This window comes from Pseudorca crassidens, chromosome 4 (genome assembly GCF_039906515.1).
Source record: "Pseudorca crassidens isolate mPseCra1 chromosome 4, mPseCra1.hap1, whole genome shotgun sequence".
Classification (NCBI taxonomy): domain Eukaryota; kingdom Metazoa; phylum Chordata; class Mammalia; order Artiodactyla; family Delphinidae; genus Pseudorca; species Pseudorca crassidens.
The window spans coordinates 51,276,608-51,295,860 of NC_090299.1; the positions used below are offsets into that span (position 1 = coordinate 51,276,608).

The following is a 19,253-nucleotide window of genomic DNA, read 5'->3' on the forward strand; positions in this document are numbered from 1 at the left end:
CAGAATCTGAGGCTCTAAGAGGGTAAAAAAAAGGCGTGCAGCCTGTAAGTGACAAAGGTGGGATTTGAACACAAGTCTGCCCCATGTCCTTTCTGTTGCAGTGCACTGCCTCTCTTACAGAACACTCTAAGGATTTTATAAGGCAATGCATGTTAAAAAGAAAAAAAAAGCACTCAATAAAGTCTAAGGGCATCAATCTTATTATCACAGTATCAAAAGAATCAAGAGAACTGTGTCTGCCCTATTCAAAGAAAGAAAACAATCTCCACTCCTAAGTTTGTCAGCAGACCTTGCCTCTCTGAAAAATATTAGCTCCCTGCTGGGATGAATAGTTCCATAAGAGGGCCAGAGGACTCAAGATGAAGAGTCAGCTCAAGATGGTGCGTTCTGTGGGACTATTCCCTGGCTCCCTTCTCTCTGATACTTGAGTCAGGTGCAGATGCTCTAAAGCAAGGAGGTGTTCCATCCCCGTCTGCCCCAGAAGGCAGTCATCTGCAAACTAGAGATCTTGAAATCAGCCATGCAAATCCGTCACCATTTTAATTATCCAAGTAAATAGAGCTCTTACCACCATCTGCCGAGATTTCAACCAGTCGTGTTCATTAAGCTCCCCCAGCAGTTCTTTCTGGATGAGAACCGTGGAGTCATTGCTAAAGGGCCACTTGGGCCCAGATTTCCGCCTACAGGATGAAGGTGTCCCCAGCTGAAGCATGTGTCTCGGAGCTGTTTTTTCCCCTCTCTACACCTTGCTCACATTTTTCTGAAAGCCGTTAATTTGCTCCTTCAAAGTAACTTCATCTTTGTTGTTCTTACTTCCTTTCCACCAACTCCAGGCAGTACTGATTAGTGAGAAATTTTCCTCCCCAAGAACTGTCAGCTCAGAACTCAGCCCCACAGCAAAAAGTGAGGTGGAGCTTCACTCTGGAACACGGATGGGTGTGCGATCCTGGTGAGTCGAATCACCAGAGATCTCAGAGACCAGACTAAATTGTAAATGCTTCTTAAGGCGGGGACTCTGTCCAGGTCTGTTTCTCTGGCTGATAACTGTGCAAATGAGTTGATTATGTTAGTGAAAGGCTCCCGTGGGCGACCTGAGTTAATTATGGCTTTCAGGGAAGATGGCAAAATCCTCACTAGCTACAAATCACCAATGGACCACAAGGCAGTATTGGGTATAATTGTACTTGCTTTCCTTGACAGTCAGTTGGTCCACCAACACCACTACCTCTGTCATCATCGTTCCTCAGGATAGCATTTAAATGACAATAAAGTGATTACTCTTCTCCTAGTACAGAATTAAGACCTGACACTCAAAATATTCCTTGGAGAAGGATGCACAGACATCACTGATGCAGGTAATATCCAAGTTTGGGCATTTCTCTTTCACTAAAGAAAATTCAGTGATAATCACAGCATCACCACAGACAGCAGCAACAAATTGCTAATTGCTAAATATATGATCGGGCTGACCGCTCCAAAAGGCGATGACATTTCAGAGGCAGAGAGACCTAAAAGTATATGGAGGACAGTGGATATGCTGAGGAAGACCCTGATCTGGAGACCCAGATATGACCATGGAAGCGTCAGTCAAACACAGAGGGCAGACCCTCCTCTATCAGTGACGGTGCACCAGGCACTTTACACACATTAGCTCATTCGTCCTCACCATGAGACCCTACAAGGTAGGTACTACTATGATCCCCTATATACATATAAAGTGCTGGTCAGTAAGATGGAAGCAGAAGTGACCTTTGGGACTTCTGGGAAGTTTCCTTAAGGGAGGGGTCCCCAACCCCTGTACCGGTCCGCACCTGTTAGGAACCGGACTGCAGAGCAGGAGGTGAGTGTTGGGCGAGCAAGCGAAGCTTCATCTGCTGCTACCCATCCTCCCCCCAACCCTGTCCGTGGAAAAACTGTCTTCCACGAAACCAGTCCCTGGTGCCAAAAAACGTTGGGGACTGCTGCCTTAAGGGGAGAGGTACACTCTTGCATGTCTTCCTCATCCTGAAATATATGGTCCACAAGATAGAAAACCTCACTCTTGGAATGGAGCAGTAGAGCAGAGAAATGGAAGGTGCCTGGATCCCTGACAAACAGTGAGCTGCCATATCAGCCCAAACTGTCTACCTCCAAATTTATTGTACATGTGTGTGTATGGCTGTTAGCATAACTGAGGCAATCTTGGGCCCTTAAAGTTTCTCCTGCCCTTTTGCTGACCCTACCAGGACTGTACTGTGCAGTAAGTCACTTCTTTGTCATCAAGGGCTTTGTATTGATAGTTAATAGATATTGTTTAATAATCATTAGGACCAGGTGGCCTCTATGCTCTGTTAGTCCCCAAACAATGATGAAAACCTTCACTGACGTATTCCTTGTGCCCACGAGACTAGTTACTCATTCATGAATCTTGACTTAGAAATGCACGTCCTGTTTCCCAGCACCTAACCCAATACCCCTTTAACTATAAAACTGTCCCCATGGCCCCTACGCAGTGCACGTGCAGCTGTGAATGCTTCCAGATCATTGTCCCCTAACTCATCCCACCCTGTGAGTAAATTACCCTATAATAAACTGATCCATTGACTGTATGGAGCTGTTTGCCTCATTTTTTTTTTGGTCTCCAGATGCCTTCTCAATTCAGTGGGCACTTTTTGTTCCCTCTGACCTTCAACAATGTGAGTGAGAAATACAGATAATTCTATCTTATTTAAACCACTGTTATTTCTATTACATTAAAATTAATCCTAAATAATATACTGATATGCCAAACAACTGATATTGAGGAAATTTCAGAAGGAAATTAATAAAGCAATCCCATTTGCAATCCCATCAAAACTAATAAAATAGCTGGGAATAAATCTAAATAAGGAGGTAAAAAAAACCTGTACTTGGAAACCTGTAAGACACTGATGAAAGAAATTGAAGACAACACAAATGGATGGAAAGATAGACTATGTTCATGGATTGGAAGAATTAACACTGTTAAAATGACTATACTACCCAAAGCAATCTACAGATTCAATGTAAGCCCTACCAAAATACTAATGGCATTTTTCACAGAACTAAGACAATTCTAAAATTTGTATGGAAACACAAAAGACCCTGAATAGCCAAAACAATCTTGAGAAAGAACAAAGGTGATTTCAAACTATAGTACAAAGCTACATCATCAAAACTATATGGTACTGGCACAAAAACAGACACATAGGTCAATGGAACAGAACAGACAGCTCAGAAATGAACCCACACTTATATGGACAGTTAATCTATAATAAAGGAGGCAAGAATTTACAATGGAGAAAAGACAGCCTGTTCAATAAATGGTGTTGGGGAAACTGGACAACTGCATGCAAAAGAATCAAACTGGACTACTTCCTCTCACCATATGCAAAATAAATTCAAAATGGATTAAAGACTTAAGTATAAGACCTGAAACCACAACACTTCTAGAAGAAAACATAGGCAGTACTCACTCTTGGAATGGAGTGATAGAGTAGAGAGACAGAAGGTGCCTGGATCCCTGACAAATGGTGAGCCCCCATAGCACATATCTATATTTTCCAAATCTGGCGTGGAGGGGTGCAGTGAACTCGAGATTACTTGGATATTTCAAGTTACATCCACCACGACTCAAGGTTTTATCATCTCTAGGCATCAATAATACCTTCAGCCACTCAGTTTTCTTCCCCAACCTTTCCTCGTTCACAGATTCAGGCCATCAAGGGCAGGGACTCGCTGCTGCGATGAGGACACTCTGTGATGGGGGTGAACAGGCAGGGGTGGAAGGCTGGAGCCCCTCACTTCCACGGAGCCAGTGCTTGGACAGGGCTGGGTCACCTGGCACACCTGCCTTCCACCCACAGCACAGAGGTGGTGTCCTGCCCGTCCTTCGGGATGTGGTTACGACTGCAGGTCTCCTGACACCACTTTTGCTCAACTTCCAACTGAAATTGAAGTCATGGCAGGAGTCTGGAACCAGACCCAAAAAGCCTCTTTTTCAGCTCAGGTTTTTAGGTTTAGAGCTAGGTCAGCTGACGTGAGTGTACAGAGGGTCTGAACCCAAGGCTCCCAGAGGGAAAACCTTCTAACCTTCAAGTTTAAAAGCCTAGCTCCACACACTTGCTTCTTTTTGAGTGACCATAAAAAAGGACTCTGAATTTCTGAATATTTCGTAAACACTCTGAATTTCCATCTCTTCATCTATAAAGACCCTACCCCCTGCTCATGCTAACTGGTAAAGTAGTTATAAGACATTGATTAAGGAATACAGAGGAGGGTGACAACATCGTGTTGCATTTTTTGTACCCCAACTTTTAGCAAAGTGCCTGGGACATAGTTAATTCTCTTAGATATCAGTGGAGGGAAGGCAAGTGTAAGGAATTATTTTTATTTGTTACAGCTCATGATGAGAAGATGGCCATAGGGACCAAAAAAAAAAAATAATCGCACACTTTCTTTGCATGAGAGTCAACCGTGGGTGGCAAATAACCTTGGAACAAACTTAAATTCTAGTCCAGAGCAGAGTTAAAGGCTGGCATCTGTTCAGACACACTATAGTACAGGTCAGAGTCCAATACAGAAAGTAGCTCTTTATAACCAAATGATTTCCCACCCGCAGCTTCTGCCTGACTCTTTTCAAGCAATATATCTGATAGAATAAAATTCTAGTTTGAAAGAAAGGAAGGAAAAGAAGGGAAGGTGGGAGGGAGAGTGGGAGGGACTTGACTTCTAGTAAATTCATAAATCCCTTAGAGCTTATTAAAAGGAGATTTGACTTAACTACCTTTAAAAGATCACAATCTGTATTTTGAGAGTCAGAAGGCCTGTAAGATCAAATGGAGATAAGGGGACTTGGGGGGAGAAAAAGAGATAAGAATATTGTTCTGACCAAAAAAAAAAGATGTCCTTGTTTTAATTCAGCAGTTTTTCAATTCAAGTATTAGCTGAGAATCCAGTGGGGTTGTCGTCTCTTTTACGTTTGTTCATTACATGCAGCACATTGTTCTGGGCACAGTGGGAAATTTAAAAAATGAATGTACCCATCCTGCGTTGAGTAACTCCAGGCTGGAGGCAAGACATACATAAATAATTCCAATGTGAGGCAACCCGGCAGACGCTGGTCACAGAGGTGTGTCTAGACGCTTGGGATTGCAGAAGGCAGGAGACCTTTCCGTTGGGGGTCAAGGTGGTCATGACGAAACCTTGAAAGAAGGGTGAGGAGAAGTGAGAGAACAAGAGTTCCTGGCAGAGGGCACAGCCTGAGCAAAGGCCAGGTGCATGGAAACACAGGCTTCCAGCAAAGACCCCCAAAGTGGTTCTGTTTGCCAGGAATACGGGACATGTGAAAAGGAGAAACGCAAAATAAGGCTGGAATGTTTGGTTTGGATGAAAGTAAGAAAGGTCTTAGATGACAGTGGAGTCCGAGCCAAAGGCAGAGCCAACAGGGCCGTGGAGGGCTTTGAGCGAGGAAGGTCAGGATCACGGTCCTGCTCCCAGACCCTTGACCAGGCAGGGATGGACTGGAAGGAAAGGCAGAAAGAGATGCAGGAGGCAGGGAGGCTGATGAGGAGGCACCTGCAAGAATCCAGGGTGGGGAGCTGACTGCTGGCTCTTTGTGAGCAAGTGCTGGGTCTCGGGCACCGAAATCGGCTGAATACGAGGCTTATTCAAAACTGCAACAAATGAGGAAGGTAAAGTGGTCAGCAGGAGACTGGACTGAGGGAGAGTGAGAAGGGTGCAAAGTCACAAGGTGAACAAGGTGAGCGCAGAAGAGGCCATGGGATGGAAGTTGCCCAGGAATTGATCGAGCAGTCTGCAAACACATTAGAAGGTCTGGCAAAGCTGGAGACTGTTGGGAAAGCAGAAAAGGTTACAGATTGACCCTGACAGCATTCACCAGTCTGGAGCAAATTAAAAAGCAAATTGGAACTGGCTTAAATAAAAGGGAGTCCCATCGCTGCCACCTCCAATATCTCCTTGGTCGTGGGGTCTACAGACGGCAGAGCAAGCAGGTACGTCAATCTGCACTTCATCAATATGAATTTTCAATGGCATCATGTTGACAGCGGCAGCTGACACATCACCTCCCTCGGATGAACCATCCCTGAAGCCCTGGGAAGCCTCTTCCTAAAGCCTAGGCAAGGGCAGGACCACCCCCTCAGCGGTAGAGGGTGGGGGACTTTAAAACACACTTTCACGTACATCATCTCACTTTATCCTCATCTTAGATGAGAGACACAAGGCAGGTATTGTTTTCTTCATTGTACAAAGTCCAGAGAAACTGAGGTCTGGACAAGTAAGGTGATTTGGCCAAGACCGTGTAGCTATGTAGTGGTGGGGCTTGATGACTTACATAACCCACTGCTGCCTGAGAAAGGAAGCTGCCCGGGACACCCGGAAGCTGCCCGGGACACCAGGCATCTGCCAGGCCATGTGGACACTCATGCTCCTTCACAGCCATGGTCAGCCCAGGGAGACGTTGGAAGTGGGGCACACTGGCAGGTGAGTAGGGCTGGCTTCAAAGAGAATGTTGAAAATGACGAGGTGAACCGTTTTTCCTTCCTTGTTTCCTTCTCTTCATTCCTCCCCTCCTTCCCTTCCTTTCTTCCACGAGTGCCTGCCAAGGATCATGTGCCAGGCACTGTGCTAGACACTGGTGACCTCCCACCCCTCTGAAGGCCCCTCATCCTCAGGAACCCCAGTTGCCATACCTGCTCACGCTGGCTTCCCAACTGAAATATACCATCCACGTCCCGATCTCTTGAGACCCACAAAAGGTAGGAAACCCAAGTGGAGGCTATGACATCTGAGCTGGGCTGTGAAGTGTGAGTAGGAGATCATCTTTGGACACAAGCAAAGGCTTAGAGATGTCTCACGGTACGGAATGATCTGGTAACAGGAATTCTATAGAGCGTGAGGGAGGCGGTAGCATAAGGGGTACAGAGGAGTTACTGAAGATGAGGAGAGAGCAGGCCCTTGGAGGCCACCTGAGGAATGGCTTTCACTCTGCGGGCCCTGGAAAGCCATCGGGGGCTTTAGGCAAAGGAGTGGTAAATCATTTCAGCGCTTGGAATGACAACTCAAGTAACTGCAGGGAATAAAGAAGATCTTAGAGGGTCTTTATGCAGATATTCTGGGAAGAGTGGATGAGAACCTGGGCCATGGTGGCATAGTAGGAAAGGTGACACAGAGCCCTTATTAAGGACTTGTACCAAAGCAGAAAATATGGGTCTTTGTAGATAATTAGATGGGTGTGGGGTAAGTTGGGAAGAAGAATCAAGGCAGATTCCACAGTGATGTCATTCACTATGGGATAGAAGAAGGGAAGAGAGATGGGAAGGGCTGAAGACAGAGGGAGGGTAAATTCAGTTCAGGGCACGCCGAGTGCGAGGTGCCTGGGGGACACGTCCAGTAGCCCTGTGGAGGGATGCAAAGCCCAGCGTGTAGGGGGAGAACGGCGGAGCGTCAGAGGCTGCACAGCCAGGTGTCAAGTAGGTAGAGGACTGAAGAAAGACTGCCGTATGTGGCAAGTAGGAGGCTGGTCTTGGGCGGCCTTGGCAAGAGCATTTTCAGGAGTAAACGTGGGGTGGAAGGCAGGCTCAGGCGGGTTGAGAGTGGAGGAGGACAAGGGCACAGAGGGACAGGTGCAGGTACAGGGGGCCTCCTGGGTCCTGCTCAGCCCTCATCCCCAGGCAGCTTCTCCCTGTTCAAAGCGTACAGTCATGCCCTTTGAGTTGCCTCTAGAATGAAGGCCACTCAGGACCCCAGCACTCTCTAGACAGCTAACCGGGCATTCAAGGTCAGCCTAACAATCATCAGCTGATGCCCCACTGTGTGTCTCCAATCACAGAAACACATCTGGGATTTCCCAAACAAGCCCTGTATTTTGCCATCTATGCACTTTTGCTATCTCCATTCCTTCTGCCTAGAACACCTTTCCTTTACATTTCCACTTGCAGAAGTCCTGCCTAACCTTCCTGGCCCAAGTGCTACCGTCATCAAGAACCTTCCTCAATCCCCCAATCCAAATGAACTTCCTTGCAAAGCACAAGGCTATGCATACAACGTAGTTGTGTGCAACACAACACAACACAACACAACATAGTTGACCTTCTTCTTTGCTATCCACCTGTCCCACTGAAATACCTCCGGGCTGTGCCTCATTCTTCTTTTACGCCAACCGACCAACCTATCACAGTGATGGATCCATCCTGACATCACTGACCCCCCACCTCTGTGTCTGTCACTAGTAAACTATAGGTGGGCAGGCACGTCCAAGATTCTCTTCCCATAAATGAGAATGTGAAATCAAAGTCGAGGCCCTGCAAATGGGCCAGAACTAGGTCATTTGGGGGATGTTCTCTCAGTATCCTCACTCAGGTCCTGCACCTCTTGAGTCATAGCGCGAAGCCTCATCATTCTAGAACTCCTGTCTCCTACCCCAACACAGGTGGTCATGGTCCCTCCCCTTAGGAGCTCACTAATTTGTGTAGGAGTTAAGATCCACACAAAGAGAAGGTCCTTTCCTTTCTCAGGGAGCATGTAAATTCTACATGAGTGGTTTGTAAGCTACACTACATAAGGCAACAGGAGGAAGAGCTCACTTCAAGCTTGGGTGGTCATGGATGATTTTATGAAGGATGTTGGTGTCTATTCCATCTTGAAGGACTGGTGAAGGCTGTGGTCAGGGAAGAAGTGGAAGGCCCACCCAGATGAGGTCAGGATAATAAAGTAGAAGTCAGAATGCGGAACAGATCAGTTTGGCTGGAACAACCAATTTATGAGGGAAAACGAGGCGTAAGGCTAGAAAGATAGGCCAGCTTGGGGCAGGCCTTGAATACCCAGTAATGGGGAGCCACTGAAGGCTTCTGAGTAAGAGGTCCTGGTGAAGTATCTTTTTTAAGGTAGTTTAATAGGCTAGTCATATAGAAGGTATATTGGCTTGAAGAAGATATGATATTTTGAACAAATGTAAGATGTTCATTACAATAAAAATACCATAAGGTAATGGAAACAGAGTAGCCTAGAAGAAGTGAAATGAAGATGAGAAGACTTCAAAATAAAAAATCTGCCAAAGGTTTGTGTTCCTTGGGGACCAGGTGTCCCCTACCACCGGTGCCCTTTTACCTGAAGGACCAGAAAGAGAGGCAGACTCTCAACTAAGCAAAGTCCTCTGCCAGGAGGCACCCAAAGCCCCGCTATGGTTTTATTGGTGGAAAACCAGGCAGTGGGTAAGAAACGTTGCTCACTCTGGTCATTTTCATTCAGGGACTAGCCAAAGTCCTCTTCTTATCTTCAGCCAATGTATTTTATTCAATGTGAAAGTCACTAAATTAATTTTTTTAACATGATAAGAGTAGCAATTGTCAATTTTAGAAGCACATATGCGAATTTCCCTGCACAGGAGAGAACATGAATCCCATTACTTAAAAATAGCAGTTGTGCTCACTTTCCCCCACATGCTAATTTTAATAAACTTACTCTAAAATTAGCCTGCCACTATGAGGATAGCTGCTCATCAAAAATGTTCCCAGGAAGCACTAAGCTTGCCTCGCAAGAGTTCAAGCACTCCTAGGAAACTCTGAACAATGCGGAGCTCTAAGCAGAACTTGTCCTCTTCTCACCAGACTCAGTTACCCCCAACCCTCTGTCAGACCCATCACCACCACTCTCCAGCCACACTTCGAGGGTCATCTTGGACTCATGCTATTGCATCTTCCCGATCCAATTGGCTATGAAATCCTGTATGGGTCTTCCTTTAAAATCTGTCTCATAGCCATCCCTTTTTCTCTCTCTCCACTGATGCCATAACTCCTTATCACTTCATTTATTCAAATATTCAAGCATTCACATATTCTACACTCACTGAGTACCTACAAAGGGCAAGGTACAGTGTGAAGCGTTAAGGTCACAAATTAATAACATGTGGTCCCTACCCTCAAGGAGTTCAAGATCTTTTGGGCCCAGTGGAGAGAGAGAGAAGTCAAGGGTTTATCAAAGAACCATATGATAAGTGGTATGACCTAGGTGCAATAGAGGTAATTGGGAATATTGATGGTGACAGAGAAGAGACTAGATTACTGGTAGCTCATCTTCACTTGTCTTTCCCTGACTCCTGGGAGAGCTACCAAATTTGTCTTTATATTCCCGCTGCCTGGCACAGTGCCTTGTGAATGACAAAGGCTCGGTGATTACTGAGTTCAGTGGAAATGAATCTTTCCCAAGTACTTTCATCAACTTACACTCTAGCTAAAAAAACTTTCAGAGGCTATTACCAGCTACATTAGAGTACACCCTTCTGTCTTGCTTTTGAAGTTGTTCACCATCTGGTCTACCCTGGCTATCCAACCGCCATTTCTGCTATACCTCAACCCACTAGTTTCAGGCTTTATCTGGAGCATTTCCTCAAAGGCCAACCACCAGTCCAGTGCTCAGGCCTGCTTCCTGTCACCACCACCATGCTCTCTTCAGCCAAAGCGGAGGGACCCAGTTCTACTTCTTCTAAGAAGCTTTTCCCCACTTCTTCAGCTTCACCAACTGCCTATATATGTATCTAAGATATATTGTTCATTATTTTGCACTATTTTTTTCATTTAGTATTATGAATGTGAATAATGCTTTGAAATATTAAATGGTACTCTACTTACCTTGCCTCAAATTCCTATAACTCCTACCCTGTTACTCTCTACATATCCCTCTCCCTTTTATTTTTTATCTATTTTTAAAATAAATTTATTTATTTTATTTTTGGCTGCATTGGGCCTTCGTTGCTGCGCGCAGGCTTTCTCTAGTTGCAGAGAGCGGGGGCTACCCTTCATTGCGGTGTGCAGACTTCTCACTGCAGTGGCTTCTCTTGTTGCAGAGCACGGGCTCTAGGCACACGGGCTTCAGTAGTTGTGGCACGCAGACTCAGCAGTTGTGGCTCGCGGGCTCTAGAGCACAGTCTCAGTAGTTGTGGTGCACAGGCTTAGTTGCTCCATGGCATGTGGGATCTTCCCGGACCAGGGCTCGAACCTGTGTCCCCTGCATTGGCAGGTGGATTCTTAACCACTGCTCCACCAGGGAAGCCCCTCTCTCTCCCTTTTAAAAGCCAGACATTTTGCCTTCTCCAAGGAAGAGAGTGCTCAGCGGAACACTGGTAGCAAAGTGACTGGCTTTTCAGTTTTGAAGGCCTTGTCCTTCACCAGAAGATACCAGAGCAAAGAAGAGTCTCCCCATAACTCCCTCCCCCATGACTCTCCAAAAGACTAGAAAAGATCTCCAAATTTGAGGAAAAGGCAGACAGCATGCAAGGAAAGAGAGCCTGGTTATCATTGAATGTCTAAGAATGAACACTTATCAGCCTGGTGTCAGGAGAGTGGAGTAAGGACAGTGGGACTGAGATGTAGCGGCCGTGGCTAGTTTTGACGGAAACCTGATGAGTTGGGGAATCAGGGAGGTAAAGAGTAAAGTTCTCTATAGTGATGACTGTCTTCAATATCCATTCCGCCCCTTTTTAAAGACTTAAGTTTACTGAGGCATAATTTACGTAGAGAAAAAAAATCACCCTTTTGAGGTGTACAGGTCTATGGATTTTAACAAACTTATACAATCATGTAGCCATCAATCAAGGCATAGACTATGTCCATCACTCTAAAAAGCTCCCTCGTGTTCCCTTGCAGTCAATCTGTTCACTCACTCCAGGCTCTGGCAACCACTGATTGGTTTTTCTGTCCTTTCCGTTGTGCCTTTTCAAGAATTTCATATAAGTGGAATCTTACAGTCAGTGCATTTGAGTCTCTGCCTGCTTTCACTTGACATGTTTCTGCATGCATCAGTAGTCTGTTCCATCTTAATGCTAAGCAGGATTCTATGATGTGGATGTAGCAATTTATCCACATGCCAGTTAGTGGACACTGTTGTGTTTCCAGTTTTCAGCAATTATAAATAAAACTGCTATAAACAGTCACATACAGGATTTTGTGTGGACACGTGTCTTCATTTCTCTTGGGTCAACACCTATGAGTAGGATTGCTGGGCTGTTGGGTTTAGTGTAGGTTTGACTTTATGAGAACTTGTAAGACTGTTTTCAAAAGTGGTTGTACCATTTTTTATTCCTCTAGCAACGTAGGAGACTTCCAGTCACTCTGCATCCTTATCAGCACTTGGTTTTCCCATTTTTTCTTTCTGTGTCTGTTTTTCCGTTCTAACAGATTCGTTGTGGCATCTTATTGTGGCTTTAACTTACATTTTCCTTATGGCTGACGATGCTGCGTATCTGTTCATGTGCTTATTTACCATCTGAATCTCTTCTTTAGTGCAGTGTCTATTTAACTCTTTTGCCCATTTTAAAAATTAGATTGTTTTCTTACTATTGTGTTATGAGAGTTCTTTGTATATTCTGGATATAAGATATGTGTTCTGCACAAAATTTCTCATCTGTGGCTTGTCTTTTCATTTTTTTTTAACAGAGTATTTCAAAGAGCAGACATTTTTTATTTTGATAAAGTCCAATTTATCCTTTTTTTCCCTTTATAAGTTTGTTTTTCCTGTCCTGTATACCTTTCTAACTTTTTAATAGAACCCTCCCAAATTTAAGTTGGGCATACCCAGCTTAAGATGACATTTCCTAGCCTCCCTTGCAGCTACATGTGGCCATGTGACTACACTCAGACAAATGGGATGTGAGAAGTGATATGTATAGCTCTCTAGTCATCCCTAATTAAAGAAAAGCCCTTTGCCCTGGACTTCCCCTTTCTCTCCTTCCCCTTTCCATGGACTGGGACAAAACACGGCAACAACCTAGCTTTAACTATACAGTTGAGGACCATCCCCTAAGAAACAGTAGAGAAACAAGATGGGAGAAACCTGGGTTCTTAAATGACTCATGGAGCAGGGCTGCTCTCCCAGCCTGGACAACCACACTATGACACGAAAGAGACCTAAATATCTACCTCACTGAAACCACTATATTTTGGGAGTAGGTATCTTTGTTAAGTGGCTTAGACTTTACCCTAAAAAATATACCCTTCTTTCTTAGGAAGTAAAAAATAATCCCCAATTCCCCGGACCCAGCCTCGTGTAGTGTGGTGTGTCTATGCGGAAAATTGCACCATGGTTTCTCAAAGTTTCCCTCAGCTCAGGAGTGATTCAGAGACAGCAGAACACGACTGAATTCCCCCACCTTGGGCAAGGGAGCAAAGCCCCCCATGCCCAGAGTAGTGAAGTAGCAGTAGATCACCTTGTTCTTCATTCACCCAAAGTAGCATGGGTCTGGTACAGACACCAAAGGGCCAGAAGAGGGGAACAAGGGCAGACACAACAGTGACTGACAGTGACCAATGACCAGATGCTAGACTGAAATGAGGAGAGTGTGGCTAAACAAAACTAGCCCAGACCAGTTGTGTGCCTCCTACCCCATCACCCCTGCCAGTGGCTGAGTACTGCTTACCACCCCTAGAACTCAAATACAAGTTCAGGCAGAGGTGTGATTCCAATCCAGATTACGTTCCCCCCTACCGCCTTACAAGGGGAGTTTGTAATCATAATTAAGGTGTTATAGCAAAATAAAGTTTTCGGTTTGTGAACACCTGAGTTTGTGCCCTGAGCTCCAACCTCACTGTACTAATGTTTGCTGAACATTTACTGCTTGCCAGGAAGACAGCAAAACACGAACGAGCATGATTTCACTGGATCCTCAAATTAGAGCACCTACGAGTAGGTGCTTTACGATCCTGTTTAAAGATGAGAAAAATGAGGCTCGGAGGAGTTGCATGGCACGGTGATTCTCTCAACACCCATTCCCCTTCTTCTGGCAATTGTTCCCACCCCCCTGACCCACTCTCAGTCCATGTGGCCTGGGCAGGGCCCCGTGCACAACTGCAGGCCTGAGACAGGTCGCCGTGCTCCTGAATAACTTCCTCCAGGGCAGGTGGGGGATCTAAGTGGGTGCAAAGGGAGTGATTCCTGGGGTTCTATGGGGTCTCCTGCAAAAGAGTTTCTGTCTTCCCCTCTGGACTTGAGCTTGAGAGGGTGGGAGGCTGAGACTGAAGTCAGGCCCCAAGCAGAGCCTAAGATGGAGAGAAAGCATCTGTTTGAGCACTGAATCCAGCTGTGCCCCACACCACCCCTATCTTGGAATGATTAGTCACGGCAGCTGTGTTAGTTTGCTGGAGGCGCTGTAACAAACTGCGTAAGCTGGGTGGCTTGAAACAATAGAAATTAATTTCTGATAGTCCTGGAGGTCAGAGGCTCAAAATCAAAGTGTCGATAGGGCCAGGATCCCTAATAAGACTCTAGGGGAAGACCCTTCCTTGCCTCCTCCTAGCTTCTGGTAGCTGCCAGCAATCTTTGGCTTTCCTTGGTTTGTGGTAGCATAACTCCAATCTCTGCCTCTGTCATCACCCGGCCTTCCTTCCTCTGTGTCTTCACATCGTCTTCCCTTTGTGCAGCCAAACTTCCCTCTTCTTATAAGGACACTGGTCATTGGATTAGGAACCCACTCAAATGACCTCATCTTGAGAACATCTGCAAGATTGTTTCCAAATAGGGTCATATTCACAGGTATTGGGGGGAGGACGTTAGGACTTGAATATATCTTTTCGGGGACACAATTCAACCCACAATATCAGCTGATAAATTCCCTTTGAGCTGAACCCGCTTGGGTTGGGTTTTGCACCGAGAAAGAAGTACCGCCAAGACTTACTCTCAGTTCTCAGTCAACAAACAAGACCCAAAGCTGCGCCCTTATCCACAGGCTCAGACTGCAAGCCTGTTCAGCTTCCCTCCCCAAATGTCAGCGGCTCTACTTCGGGCAGAGGCCCAGGCTTAACCATCTTCTATATCTGCCTCCTAGTCACTCACTGCATACAGCATGCTCACGGAATACAGGACCGATTGCTATCTAATTAATTCACCAAAATTCAAATAGTGAAACTGAATTAGTCATGGTTTATCGCAGGGCAGTAGGCTGAGAGATGACCAGGATTTTTATCTTAGAAATAAAGTTACGGATTGTCTGCACGACTGCGTTTCAAGATTTCCCCCTGATTTGAAAGATCACCTCAGGTGGTGATGAGAAGAATGCTTCCCCCTCCCCAGACATTTAATTTCCAGAATAGAACAGAAGCCACACCCCTTTTACACGCATGGCCGTGTTTACTTCACGACCTGAGAGAAGGCTGTAATTTCAGCTTGTTATGCTAAAAATGTGAAAATAAAACTGATCTCTATAGGATCATTTAAATGAAAACTGCTTCCTAGAGGCAAGCCGAGGAAGCAAACTGATTGAAAGAGAGCACAGGGCTCTGGGCAGGAAGGGCCATGGAGTGTGGGCCCAGGGTGGGAGGTAGAACCGGGGACTTCTGTAGAAACAGACTGGAGCCCATTTGACCCAGGTTACATGGGTGGTGATGCCTTCCCCAGTTCCTTCCACTGGCTTCCAAAGTCACTTTCAAACGCCACTAGCCGCGGACCATTCTCTTCCTTGAATCCTACTTGCCTAGGGCCAACACGATTTCTCCACGCCCACGGAAGCCCAGGCAACTGAACTTGAGCGTGCAGGGGAATCCCCTGGTGAGCTCCCTTTGCAACAAAAGCAGATTTGGGGCTACACCCCCAGGCACTTTCATGAAGTAAGGGAATTCGTTTCCTGTGGTTGCCACAGCAAATCACTACAAACTGGGCGGCTTGTAACACAGAAATGTATTCTCTCACAGTTGTGGAGGCCAGAAGTCCAAAATCAAGGTGTCAGCAGGATTGGTTCCTTCCGGAGGCTCTGAGGGAGAATCTATTCCAAGCCTCTCCCAGCTTCTGGTGGCTGCTGGCAGCCCTTGGCATCCCTTGGCTGTCGCTGCCCATCTCCAGTTTCCGCCTCTTCACATGGACTTCCTCTCTGTGTGTCTCTGCTTCCCCATAGGCTTCTCCCTTGTATCTCTGTGTCTCAAATCTATCTCTACTTTCTCTTAAGAACACTAATCATTAGATTTAGGGCCCATCCTAAATCCAGGATGATCTCATTTTGAGTTCCTTAGCTTGATTATATCTGCAAAGACCCTGTGACCAAATAAGGGCTTATTATAGCTACTGGGACGTTAGGACTTAGATGTAGCCATGGGGGGAAGAACACAATTCAGTGCACTACTGTGGATTTGAGGAGAGACCCAGAAACTTGTATTTTTTTCCCCCAAATGCCAAGTGACTCTTTTTACTCTTTGCTCCCAAAATGACTCTGATGATCTGTAAATCGTCCTCTGAGCAACAATGATCCAGTTGCTGAGGATTCAAAGATGAATAAGACATAGACCCCTCCTTTGAGAATCTGCTGTCTAGGGGAAGATACACACAGATGAACTGGTGATTAAGATACAAAGTGTGGGGCTTCCCTGGTGGCACAGTGGTTGAGAGTCCGCCTGCCAATGCAGGGGACACGGGTTCGTGCCCCGGTCCGGGAGGATCCCACATGCCGCGGAGCTGCTGGGCCCGTGAGCTATGGCCACTAAGCCTGCGCGTCGGGAGCCTGTGCTCCGCAACGGGAGAGGCCAAGACAGTGAGCGGCCCGCGTACCGCAAAAAAAAAAAAAAGATACAAAGTGCGGCCTAATGATCCCAAGCTCTGGAGTCAGGCACCAGGGTTCAACTTCTGCCCCCTCCAGATGTGAGGCTCTGAGCGAGTTCCTTAGCATGTTTGGGCCACAGTTTCCTTATCTGTAAGATAAGAAATAATTCCTACCTTATACCATTGTGACTATGAGGCTGTGTAAATGTTAAATATGAAGGATGGACTTGGGGAATGGCCGTTAGCTCTTATGAAGGTGGGAAGCGCCTTGCATTCATTTTCACATCCCACAGCCCCGAGCTGAGGGCCCTCTGCGTCCTAAGCTTTAACGAATGTCTGAAGGCAAGACAGCATTACTCTGGAGATACAGAGCTGGGATAGGAAGGACAACTACGGAAAGACCCATATCCGGATCTTGACTTATTCTACAAGCATTTTTTGAGCACCTGCTGTGTATGGAGCTCAGCGTGTGGGCACCTGGGACAAAACCAAATAAAATACACAGCCTAGTGGGGAGACCATTAGACTGCAATACTGTGTGGTCAGGGCAAGACAGAGGCACCCTCGGTCCAGGGACAGCCATGCCAATAAGAACTTCCTTCTTTGGTTTCCCATCCTTCCCAGTCCACCCTTTAGGATTCTCTTAGTGTTTATGGTGTGACTCTCCTTCCACACTATACCATATGCTTCAGGAGTTCTTTGAGGGCAGAAGGGGTCATCTGTCTTCCTGGCCATTGTATCCCAAAATACCGAGCCATTGTACCTGACTCCTAATAGGCATTTGACAAGTATTTGCTGGAGTAGTGAACATTCTGCTATTTCAGAGCCCAGCACTGGACTTCCATGAAGAACCACCTCCAGCCTCCTTGACCACTGGGTATGATTCTTGACGAGCCAAGAGAAAAGATCCCCAGAGGATCTGTCCCTTAACATAAAGCCTGACAGAGGAGATGGGGACAGGCTGCATGACAACATATGATAATACTGTCCAGTTATTACATACAGATCAAGAGGGAACAAACTGAACTTGGGGAGAAGCTGTGACAGTCTATTCCCCATTCCCCTTCAGAAATACAACGCTTTGCATACACTGGACATTAAGTACTGTTATCAGACTGACCTGGAGGCCCAGGAAATGGTGAAAGGAGAAAGACGGTACAACGTTTCCCTTCCAGCACCCAACGTGGGAAGGAAGCCAGCAAACCATTACACCCTGCATTGTGCGTATAGAAGTAAGAAAACGGAGGCCCAAGCTGGCCTTGGGGACGGGGATGGTTCTCAGGAGGGAGAGAATGGAGAATTTCCGGGGCGTGGTCGGCACAGCTGGGTAAGTGGCTAACGCCATCACAAATGGTGGTTAAGTCAGGACGAACAATTTACCTGTGAGGGGGAGACACCAGCACTCTCTCTCACCTGGAGAAGTCAGGCAGCCCCTCCCAGGCCAAACCATTCTTAGGGTGGGCTGAAGAGGGAATAGCATAGGAGTCCAAAAGCCGACCCCAGGGGTGTTTCTGACAAAATCGCTGGGCCGGGGGGCGGGGGTGGGGGGGAAGGCACGGTATTCTCTGCTTCCACAAATCGAATGACTTCTGCACCAGTGTTTCACTCCTTTGATAAACGGCGCGCCACCTTACACACAGAAGGCCCACGGTAAACGTGTTGACTTAATTGAATAACTGAATGAACGAAGGCTACGGAGGACCCTATGGAACTCCCCTCCCCCACAAAGCTCCGCTGCAGGTGATTCCACCTGGCCCGGCCGTGGCCCCAGAACCCGGATTTCCCCCTGGCACCACCTTTCCGCTTCAGCACTGGGCGTCCAATCGCTTGGCTCCAAAACAGCGGCAACCGAGAAGGCAGGTGGGGCTTGGCTCCCACTCCCGGATCCCCGCTCTCCTCTCGCCAATCCAGTGCCCAGCCCTGCCCGGAGGGAAGGCCCCTCCCCAAAGGCTGGCACCAGCTGGCCTGGAAGAAAGTGGCGCCCGGGCAGACCGCAAAGGGCGGGAGGAACGGCGCACCTGGAGGGGCGCATGAGAGCAGCCAGCCGAGGCCGCGGGGTGCGCGTCCCCCGCGAGTCCCCGCCCGGCTCGGCCACCCGGGGGGCGCGGGCTCGGGGCTGGGGACCGCTCGGTCCGGCCCATCCCGCCCGGCCGGCGCCTCGGCCTCACCTCGCTCACCAGCCCCTGCCAGTCGCTCTCGGTCCGGTCGCCGTTCATGGCCTCCTCCTCCAGGCACGGGCCGGCCTCATGGACGCCACCCTCCTCCTCTGCGCCCTCCTCCTCCCGCCGCGCCGCCGCCGTCGCCTCCTCCACCCGGGCCCCGCGCGGCCCCGAGAGGGCCCGGCGCCTCCGAGCCGCCGCGCCGCCGCCTCCTGCGGCCGCCCGCGCTGTTGACTCAACGTCAGCCTCCGCGGGAGGAAGGGGAGGAGGAGCCGCGGTCGGTGCCGGGCCACAGCCGCCGCCGAGCCGGCCTAGGACCGCGCCACGAAGCCCCCGGGCCCCGCGCAGCCCCCGGACCCCGCGCTCGTGGCGGCCGAGCTGCTGACCGCAGGATTACTGCTCTCCCGGCGGGAGGCGGCTCGGCGTCCCCCACTAGAAGTAAATCCCCAAAGCCAGCCATTCCCTGACCACTATCACGGCTCTCACCATTAGAATGTAAGCCCCACCTGGGCAGAGGGTTGCTTCCCTCTCGGATGAATGTTGGGTACAGGGCCTGGCACA

The 19,253-nt window shown here is 47.7% G+C and overlaps 1 protein-coding gene across 1 annotated transcript in view; it reads right to left on the bottom strand.

Annotated features, from left to right (window-relative positions):
- CCDC149 (coiled-coil domain containing 149) overlaps nt 1-18,914 on the bottom strand; it is a 98,656-nt gene extending 79,742 nt beyond the window's left edge. Inside the window, 1 exon segment of the mRNA XM_067735652.1 lies at nt 18,702-18,914. Within this exon segment, the coding sequence (XP_067591753.1) occupies nt 18,702-18,749 (48 nt within the window). The 5' untranslated portion in view covers nt 18,750-18,914.
- Nucleotides 18,915-19,253: the final 339 nt, after the last annotated feature.